General features: G+C 40.7%; 1 protein-coding gene across 13 annotated transcripts in view; it reads left to right on the forward strand.

Annotated features, from left to right (window-relative positions):
• The window catches only part of MPDZ (multiple PDZ domain crumbs cell polarity complex component), a 160,769-nt gene that overhangs the window by 117,606 nt on the left and 32,761 nt on the right, over positions 1–10,402 (forward strand). For 6 of the 13 annotated variants that reach the window (XM_019517589.1, XM_019517582.1, XM_019517586.1 and 3 more), the window contains 4 exons: positions 3,584–3,679; positions 4,266–4,443; positions 6,552–6,662; positions 7,187–7,270. In XM_019517589.1, the coding sequence (XP_019373134.1) occupies positions 3,584–3,679; positions 4,266–4,443; positions 6,552–6,662; positions 7,187–7,270 (469 nt within the window). The remainder of the gene's footprint in view (positions 1–3,583; positions 3,680–4,265; positions 4,444–6,551; positions 6,663–7,186; positions 7,271–10,402) is intronic. The other 7 variants (XM_019517583.1, XM_019517585.1, XM_019517594.1 and 4 more) reach the window with 4 other exon arrangements.

Raw genomic sequence — 10,402 nt, forward strand, 5'->3', positions numbered from 1 at the left:
GTCTGCTAGCTAATGCTGAGGTGTCTGTGTAAGGCAGAGGAGAAGACGGAATAATTTATGCTTAGCAGGGGGAAGCAAGGCAGACGCTCTGTGCCTGCACGTCTCTGCCAGAACTCTGGCCAGGGAGCAGAAGGGAGGGGCCAGCTCTGCTGTGGAGCAGAGAGCCCAGCCCAGAGAGCATGCTGGGATGCTGGGGAACTCTGATTTAATTTAAACCAGCAAGGGGTCTGAGACAGACATTGCATAAACTGGTTTGAGCCAAATCAGTTAAATCTGAAACTACATTCAACCAGGTTTATCTCAAACCAGTTTCAGCCATTTTCAAACTGGTTTATGTGCACTGAACATCTGTTCTGTTACAGGTTTAAACCAGTTTCTGATCACTTAAACCAGTTTATGTTTAATGTTTGTCCCCAGCCCAGGAGACAAGACAGAGGCCACAGCTGGAGGCCAAAGGGTAGCAGCTGCAGACCAAAGGACTCAAACTAGGACTGAAAATGTTTAAAATGGGGCAGCAGCTTCAGATGTGAGATACATTGTGCTGCTTCTTGGGCTATCCTTAAGACTTACGTCCATGTCAATCAGGCTAGCTATTTAAACAGGTAGCTGGGGCTGTCTAGCTCAGTATGGTGTCTACTAAGGCTGTGCAAAATTTCTACAAGTGTTTTATTTTGAAGCTGTTTGAGGCTTCAAAACAGCTTTGAAATGAAATGAGGGCACTCAAAATGTTTCAAAAGTTTCAAAATGGTTCAAGTTTCAAAGTAGCCCAGTGGTGGGAGGTGGGGGAGAACAAGGGCTGCACTCTGAGCAGCTCCGCCAGCTCCACGTAGCTCAGCCTGGCGGTGGGAGAGCCAGTGGAGGAGTCGCTCTGAGTGGAACCCTGACTTCGTGGAGCTGGCAGAGCCGCTCAGAGTGCAGCCCTTGCTCTCCCCCCACCTCCTACCACTTGGCTGCACTCCGAGCGGCTCCGCCAGCCCCATGGAGCTGAGACTGGCAGCGGGAGGTGGGGGAGAGCCACTAGTCAGGGCTTTGGCCAGAGCCAGGCCTGCGTTCTGAGTGGCTCCAACACTGGCTCTCCTGCTGCCTCCCACTGCCAGACTGAGCTCCATGGGGCTGGCGGAGCTGCTCAGAGTGCAGCCCTTTCTCTCCCCCACTTCCCACCGCATGGCTGAGCTCTGTGAGGCTGGTGGAGCCGCTTGGAGCACAGCCTGGCGGCTGAAGGCTCTGCAGCTCCACAGAGCTGAGCTGTGCTCTGAGCACAGCCCTGGGCAGTGGCTCTACCCTGCCTCCCTCTGCTAGGCTCTGCTTTGTGGGGCTGCAGAGCCTCCCACTGCTGGGCTATGCTTACCAGGGCTGCGCTCCGAGTGGCTCCGCCACTGGCTCTCCCGCCGCTTCCCACTGCCAAGCTGAGCTCCACGGGGCTCGCAGAGCCGATTGGAGTGCAGCCCAGTGGCAGGAGGCCTGGAGAGCCAGGGCTGCGCTCTGAGCGGCTCCGCCAGCCTCACAGAGCTCAACCTGCCCTCCCAGCACTGCCGGATTCCTCCCAGGGGCGCAGGCCCCAGATCTGCATGTGGGATGACTGGAGGCTGCTGCTGCTGCCTGGGGCCAGCAGCCGTCTTCCTGGTGCTGGGCATGGGCTGCACCCAGCGCTGGTCCCAGATGGCAGCGGCAGCCTCCTGTCATCCCGCGCACAGATCCGGGGGTCCACACCCCTGGGAGGAGTCCAGCACAGCCCCGCAGCCCTCCCTGGGGCGCGGGCCCCCAGATCTGTGCACAGGATGACAGGAGGCTGCAGCTGCCGGCAAGTGACATGAGTTTTGCTTTTAGCAGTTTGAGGTGCAGTTTCCCAGTAACCCCTGCACCTATCTCCTTGAAACATGACAGGCTTCATGCCCTCAGATGGGGCTACCACCCCTGTAAATTTCATCTGAATCAGGCAAGAAATGACAAAATTATAGGCATTTTCATGATTCCCCATTATAGCCTATGGGCAAAACGTCAAAATGCGTTGAAACAGCGGAACTGTTTTGACAAAACAAAATGGAACAGTGTTTCAAAATGAGACAAAATGACAAAAAGAAACGCTGTCCCTTTGGAACGGTGAAACAGAAGTCGAAATGAAACAGTGCTGTTTCGCACAGCCCTAGTATCTATTGGTGTGCTGATTGGCCTCCACACTACCTGGGAGGCTTAACCCTTCAGAGTCACAATGCAAAGAGAAACTAAATGTGAATACAGTTTGTGAATACTTTTCATTAGTTAAGTGGGCCTTTTAAGAAAAGCACTGAGAAAATACTAAAATATTGGGGAAAAGTTACTGGCATAGTATAATAAAAAGAAAGCAGATACAGTAAAATCTCTAGTAACCAGCACCTTACAAGCCAGCATGCTCTGTTAACCGGCATGCCGGCTTGTAAGGAAAAGTGAAACCAGAAGTGCCCATCATGGCACTTCCTGTTTCTCCAAGCCCCCAGGGCCCGGGGCAAAGCAGACTGCACTGCCGAGCCCCCATGGCCTGGGGGCATAACAGGCTGCATGGGGCCTGCCTCCCTGTCCTGAAGGGCCCGCAGGAGGGGCAGCAACACCCTGGACGAGGTGGGAGAAGTGGCAGCCCGAACAGGCAAGGATATCTGTTCAGGCCACTCAGTTAACTGGCATATTTTGTTATCTGGCATCTCCTGGGAATGGGGGATGCCAGATAACAGAGCTTTTACTGTATAAAACATTTAAGACAGATTCAGTCAAATCAAACAGTTATTTGGGATATTTCAGATAGAAATTCCAGTGTTAGCTGTACTGTTCTAAAATGTGAATTATAACATTTCTATTTCATCCAGAAAATACATTGGAAAAATTACATGGGATTTTACAACTGGAGAATGAAAAGTTCTCTCTGTTCTCTTATAGGCTTTAAAATCCTAGTAAAGTGTTGGCTGAGATTTTCAAAAGTGTCTGGCAATTTTGAATGCCTCATTTCTTGAGAGTGTAGCTGAAGATGGTTTGGAGAGACCTATATTTATCAGGCAGAAAGAGATTGCACAACAGTTACTTTAAATCACTAGACATTTTTTCCCCACTGGAAACAAAATATCATCCTAAAATTTAACTCAAATTCAGAAGTGTTGAATATTTTTTCTATGGTTGTTGTGGAAGGGAATTCTGAAATACAGCATGTATTATAACAGACTTCCTATAAGGAAGTCCACTGAATGGCTGGTGACTCTAAATAGTTTACAGCTGTACCAGAGGAGTTTTAAATCTTTCTAACAAGATAAGAGAAGCACTTGCACAGCAAGCGTTGGCTAAACAAGTAGAAAGTAGAAAATTACTTGTATTTTAAAATTGATTTTAATTCTACTGGGAAAGATCTGCATTTCAGCAATATGTCCGTAGCTTTTTCAAACAGATAAATATGCTACATCCTTTAGTATTTTTATTCATATCTCTGTATGTAAAAAGCATGGCTACCTCCATGCACTTAAATGCTAATTCTGGCAGTTGGAGCTGATCAGTGAAGTTTGACAGTGAACACCAGTGTCTTGGTTAGAACTTTGAAAGTAGTCTGCATGCTCTCATTTATTAGCAGAGATCTTCCAGAACTTCCAGAACGAGAAGAAGGGGAGGGAGAGGAAAGTGAACTTCAGAATGCAGCTTATAGTAATTGGAACCAGCCCAGACGGTAGGTATGGATTTGGAATTAAATGACATTCTTATGAACTGAATTTGAATTGAAAAAATAATACTTGTGAATCCATTAAACGTAACATTTGAAGTATCTGCAAAGTAACACACAAACAACATTGCACAAATAGTGCCTATTTGTTTTTGTCACAATCAGTCTAAATCCCTGTGATCCAATTTAGATGCTGATTGCTTGGGCAGATTAGTTTAAAATTTTTATTTACAGTAATTTATATAAGCCAGGGGAAGCTCAAAATTAACTCTTCACAGAAATGATTAGTAGGTTGGTATCAACTCGTTGGGAGAAACCCCCATATAAGAATGTGTTATGCTGCTGATAGCTCATGTAGAAGATGAGGAGAAGGATTCAAGAGGCTTAACTAGAAACCCCAAATATGGAGAAGGATTAAAAAAAAAAAGAGGTTGTATGCTACAAAGTGAAAAGGCTATGGATAATTTATCTTTCAGCCTGTTGCAAGAAATCATGCAAATAGGCCTTTGTAAATTACAGAAGAGAGTAAGAGAACTACAGAAGAGAATACATGTAGATCTAATATATTTCTGTCTGCTTTTCATCATTATAGGGTTGAGCTTTGGAGAGAACCTAGCAAGTCATTGGGTATCAGCATTGTTGGTGGCCGAGGGATGGGGAGCCGCTTGAGCAATGGTGAAGTTATGAGGGGTATCTTTATCAAACACATTCTTGAAGACAGTCCTGCTGGCAAAAATGGAACCTTGAAAACTGGAGATAGAATAGTGGAGGTACCGTACAAACTCCATTTTGTGTAAGAAATGCACAGCTTTGTAGGTAGGGCAATACTTACTTGTATATATCACCTTGTTACCATTTAAATATCTCTGAATGGATAAAACAGTTCTGAAATGCAAATACCATGTGATTACTGCACCTTCTCAGGTTTTCTTTGACTGATACTGCATGAATGTTTTTCTTTTTCCATACAAAATATAATTACTATATAATGACTGTTACTACATAATAGTCCTGCCTGTCCCCATCTTGTACTTGAATCCAAGATGAGGGCCTTTTTTTCCCCCATGTTGAATGGGGGGGCAAACCTTATCTTGGATTCAAGTAATTATGGTATATCAGTTATTATTCCCTGGTCCCTAATTGCCATTCAGTAAGCCCAGGGTGACTAGGCCAGATGAAACTATGTTTCTTCCCCTTGGAGAGGTGGTCCAGGTAAGTGAGTAACACCTGAGGTAGCATTTCATTACAGGGCTGTGATTACCACCTAGGACAACGTACAGAATCTAGATGTAGGAGATGAGAATAGACTGCATCTTTTACAATATGCTAGTAGGCAGAGGCAGAGGACCACATAGCTTTAGTTGATTAACAGGTTTGAGGCACAATTTGTACTGCATTAGGTGCATTTATAGTATCCTGTATAAATAAATACTTACGTAACACAAGGATATTGTTATCCATCAAGGTGCTCAAGTGACTTACTGTCTAAATAAGAAGTGTGGAGCTCTACATGGTCCCATAAATAGTCCTGTATTCAGAAATGCTTGGAGTCGGCTTAAGTATTTAGTCCATCTCTCACATGAAAACATTGATTGAACAAGCATTAAATTTCTTTTACTTTGATTACAAAGATAATTAGAAGTCCATATAACTAAAGCATGAACTTTTAATAAGTATGCAGACTGTCCCAAAAATGAAGCTTACAGGTCTAGTTGTGGGATGGAGCTTCATGCTAATCAAAAGGCCACAGATACACTATGTATGTATGCATGTAAGTATATGTGTAGTTTCTGTTTGTCATGTGACATATTCTGGCTTTGCTCTTTTTAGTCAGCACATACCACCACTTCAGTTACCTGAAGTTTACAGAGATGTAACATAAGTTCCTAATAGGGATAGAATGTGCTGCTTTAAATTGTTTTCCTTCTCTTTTCTTTATTTTACACTGGATTATTAAGTTTCAGATAAACTGAGGAAACAAAACCCTTACTAGACGGCCTTACGTGCAAAAGTTATCACTAAAAACCCTTGTATGTTGGCTTATAGCTACTATCATGGTCTTTATGCTTTTCTAACTCTAACCTCACCATAGCATGGATGTTGAATGGCTAGTGAGATAAAAATTTTTTACACATCAGTACATATTATTTTATGGCTAAATGTTTCATGTAAGCAAAGAGCTGTTCTTAGTTATCCTTTTTAAATACTTTTTTTTTTTTAAAGCTGTAGAATTTTTAAATACTGTTTTTTAGGTAGAAAACTTTTCAACTTTAGCTTCTGGGAAGGATATGAAATGGGGAAAAATGCCTGCCATTATTAAAAATACAATATTTTTGTACTTATTCAGTACTCCTCAACCAAGGATCTTCACATGCTTTATGAAGATCAGTTAATTAAATCTCACAACAGCTATTGTGGGTAGGGCAATATGTCCCTGAGTCTAAATCCTAAATTAGCTGAAGTGATGCTTGGCCAACAGTGTGACTGTCTTCATATTATTCCATATCCTATAAGCTAGGTCTGTAGGGAAAAAAGTCCAAATGGAACTTGAATCAAGTAGGTGAATAACCAGTTTTAAAAATATTGAAATCCTGAAATATGTGGCTGGGATCCCAAAACAGCATAATACACTTCAGTTCCTACAGAAGTACAGTAGGAGCTGGGAGCCTTTCTCCTTTTGATTTCTTTGGAAATCTCATCCTGGTATGTTTTTGCTACCGAAGGGCCTGATACATCTTCAGTTGAAGTTCTCAGTAGAGACCTGTCTATAGTTGCCTTTGGCTCAGGCCTTAACATAAAAACTCAAAGCAAAATGTGGCAGTTAAATCATTATGCTTTTAGCTTTGTATAATGTTAAGTTGAGGCCTTCCAATTACAGGTGGATGGAATTGACCTCAGAGATGCAAGCCATGAACAAGCTGTGGAAGCCATACGGAAGGCAGGCAACCCTGTAGTCTTTATGGTACAGAGCATTATAAACAGAACAAGGGTAAGCATATAGAACCCGGGAAGAAATTTAATACACAGCAGTAGATTAAATAAATGTCCAGTGGGGTATTATTTGGGGAGGGGGGAAGATTTAATCCTACAAGTTCCATCTCAGCCATTTAGGAACTAAGGTTTAATTTTAAATATTATTTCCATTTAGAATTAAATTGATTTACAGTTGGAATTTATCTCTTGAGCACCAACTTTCAATATTTTGAAATGTCTCAAGGATGTTAATTTGTGAAGGGGCAGAATAGGAGCCTAACAGAAAACAAGCCATAGAGAGAGAAATTAGAGACAGTATGCAGAAATACATGACAGTACATATTATAATCTTCAGTGGACTTTAGTGGAAGGACCTAGAGTTACACAGCAAACCCTTACTAAGCTGCATGGACATTGCAAACACAGGCTAATGAGCTTTAATATAGTAGCTTGCATCACTTGAAACTAAACTTCCTCATTGAGGATGCTATGTGAGCAGCACATTTATTTACTAGTTGTCTCATAACTTTTCTTTCCCAGCCAGAATCTCTCTATAATTCTTCATCATCCTCTGCTCACAGTGGGCAGAAAACTACTAACCCATTTTACCATCAGCCATCTCAGGTAAAGTTGCATGGAATAGCTTTGCTGAATGTTGGTTATTGGTACTCAGAATGCTAAGATGAGGCTCATGCATTTGCTGTGATATGGGCAAGTTTGACAGGGCTTGATGAATGCTTAATATGAGAATGATACCTTTACTTTATCACAGCTAAGTTTTTGTGTTAAAGAAAGGTTCATCAACTCTATTATATTTTAAGATTTACTGTTTGTTAACATATCCATTTTTGTATATATGTAAACATAGGCATTGCAAATGCTTTTCACTGTACATGTTTTACAGTGTGATTTTGTAAACAGTTTTATTTTCTTAACCTTTTGAAACTTGCATCTGTACGTATAGCAAGAGCTTATGAGGGAATTTCCTCTCTTCGTTCATGTGCAGTCATCCAGACAGCTAGCTGCATGCAGAAAGTAGCTATAGTTAATATGGGACTACAGCACTTCTAGTGAGAGAGACTCTCAGTTTCAAGAGGTTTGCAGTGAGTCAGAACACTTTTATGCTAGAGTTTTCTTTTCTTGTGCTGTAGTGTGTTGTTTCTTGCACAAAAGTATTGTTGGAACAAACTCTTCAGTTAATTGAAATGGAATGTAATCCTCCAAATTCTTCCCTGATTTACATACATTTTATGGATCACAAGTGTCTTTAGCAGTTGCATGCTGCATAAGTCAGGATGTCAGGTATCTTTAAGTTAATATACTCTTATGTTAGAAATATCTGATGCAAAAATGTGAACCACTATATTGGTTTTGTTTTAATATGAGGACTTCATTTTTGATGCAAACAATATTTATGTTAATTTTATTTCCAAGGTACCTCTTTCAGATGCAGTTTAAATATTTATGCAGATGACAGATGTGATGGTTATGTGTAATAGGAACATTGCTAGCAAATTTCCCAAATACTCCTTTATTCTACAGTAAAAAAAGATCAGATCTGAAATTACAATAGAAATTCTTACTGTATTGTAAAGAAAATTTCCCCTGTTGAGTTTGTGAGTGGCATTGCCAACGTGGAAGCCATATCTTTACATTACCTTCCAAGTTGTTTAGATACTGTGGAACTAAGAGATTCTGAACATGGCAAATTAGATTACAGTAGCTTTGTTTGGTAAAACAATACCTAAATATATAAACTTTGAAGAATGGATTTTACAGTATTTCTAAAAGCAATGTCTTTCTTTATAGAGCAAGGCATGTCTTGAGAAAAAAGAGTGGTGGCAGTTCCATAGTTTGCATTGCTAGAAGCAGTTCTACATTCCTTCTATGTAGTGTGCTACTTATTTTCCAGTAGCATTAAGCTCATAACGGGAAGGAGTATTTGAGCAACATAGCAATTGTTTCTATCCCTTATAGAATTTAGTTTTTGTACAGCTGGGACCTTTTCCTGTCTGCCATTGAATACTAGAGTGGCTGTCTCTCTTTCAAGTGAATGTGCTTGGTTGAGAACAATTCTTATCTTAAAAGAGAGTGTAGTACAACAAGGGTAATGCACACCATCAATAGAATAAAATAAAGCTTATTTTTTCTTCCCCAGATTTTCCCCTAAGTGCAAGGAAAGTTTCCATAGCGAAAACAATCATATCATGATAATGGAAAAATAATTCATACTGGCTTAAGAAAAGGCTAGCCATTTCTCACTTTCTTAACTCATAAACCTAGAAAGTTTTACAAAAAAGGGTTGTTGTCCTTCCCACTCATTGGCAAATGACTATTAAATCATTCCCAATAATTTAAGTTCACTTCTGCAAAATACATCACTGTAGTGTATGTATCACTGCAGGTTTACTAGTATGGCATGAGGTACTGCAAATGATAAAACTAGCCTACTAGAATCGAAATAAAGGCACAAACTATATTTTAAACAACATTTTCCCCACATTTTCTTACATTTGTTCCCTTCTCAAACTGAAAAATTAAGCAGTTCACTAATGCAAAATAATAAGATTCTGCTGTAGATACGTGGAAGATTTAGGGTATAATCATGTACTAAAATTCAGGCAAACTTTTAATTTCTCTCACTTATGAACATATGCATTGGTTACAGTACTGGTTACATGCACCAGTCCTGAATTTGTGGCTTGAGAGTGGGATAAGGAGAAGTCCTGCTATTTATATCAATGTGAGTTTTGCTGTATAAGGACAGTCAGAACTAAATCAAAAGGGAACTCATGGGGAGATTTTAAAAGACATAAATATCAGATAGAAACCTAATTCTCATTGCTTTTCAATGGGTGGTAGGTACCTAACTCTCAGGGTTTGTGAATTTAAAATCTGCTTTATGTGTAAAAGTGGGAAGCAGAATGCTAGCTTGATCTCCCTAGAGAGTGAGATAGGTCAGATATAACATGGTAGGGAGGGTAAGTCTAGTATTCTCCTATGTGCTATTTAGTATCATTGATGCATAGCTAGAGAAAGACAGCTTTGCTTACCTTCATTCACAGATGTTTGTAGCAAAACACATGAAGTGGGTGTTCTTTACTCAACACAAGATGCCTTGTGGTCTATTCAGTAAGCCACAAGCTATTACTTAAAGTCAACTTTCTTTTGCTTCGTATGTTTAGCTCCTGTTATGTTTTCCTTATAGAGTTCCCCCTTGCCTTTCCAGCAGAATCACCTTTTCTATAGGCCTCCTACCTTCAGCAGCACTAATCCATTTGCCGATTCTCTTCAGTTCAACACTAACAAGGTTGGATGATCCCTGATGTTCTGCTTTTAATTAACGAAACCTTACTGATGTGTTTGACATCCATGTGTCTCCCTCTTTGTTTTTGTTGTGTTTGTTTGGGGTTTTTTACCAATTTTGGGGAAGATATTGTGCTGATGCAGATGAAAATTCCTTGTATTAAGTAAAAATGTCTTGAACTAAGGCACGTCAGCTTTATTAATCATAACTATGGAGCCTGAGCTACTCAAAGCCACCTAGAGAGTGAGATGCTTTACTTCCAAATCCTTTGGGTAACTTCGCAAATCTCATCTAAGATTATTTTAGCTCCCAATTAATGGAAATATTTTGCTAACTGTTGTTTGTTTGATGGTCTTTCTCTTTGTTTTTCTATGTGGCTAGGATTTTCTTTCTTTATTTTTGCTTGTCAACATCCTTTTTTATAACAACAACTCCCCCCCCCCCCCCAC

The sequence above is a fragment of the Gavialis gangeticus genome, unplaced genomic scaffold, assembly GCF_001723915.1.
Source record: "Gavialis gangeticus isolate Ggan-Ray unplaced genomic scaffold, GavGan_comp1, whole genome shotgun sequence".
In the NCBI taxonomy this organism is placed as follows: Eukaryota; Metazoa; Chordata; order Crocodylia; family Gavialidae; genus Gavialis; species Gavialis gangeticus.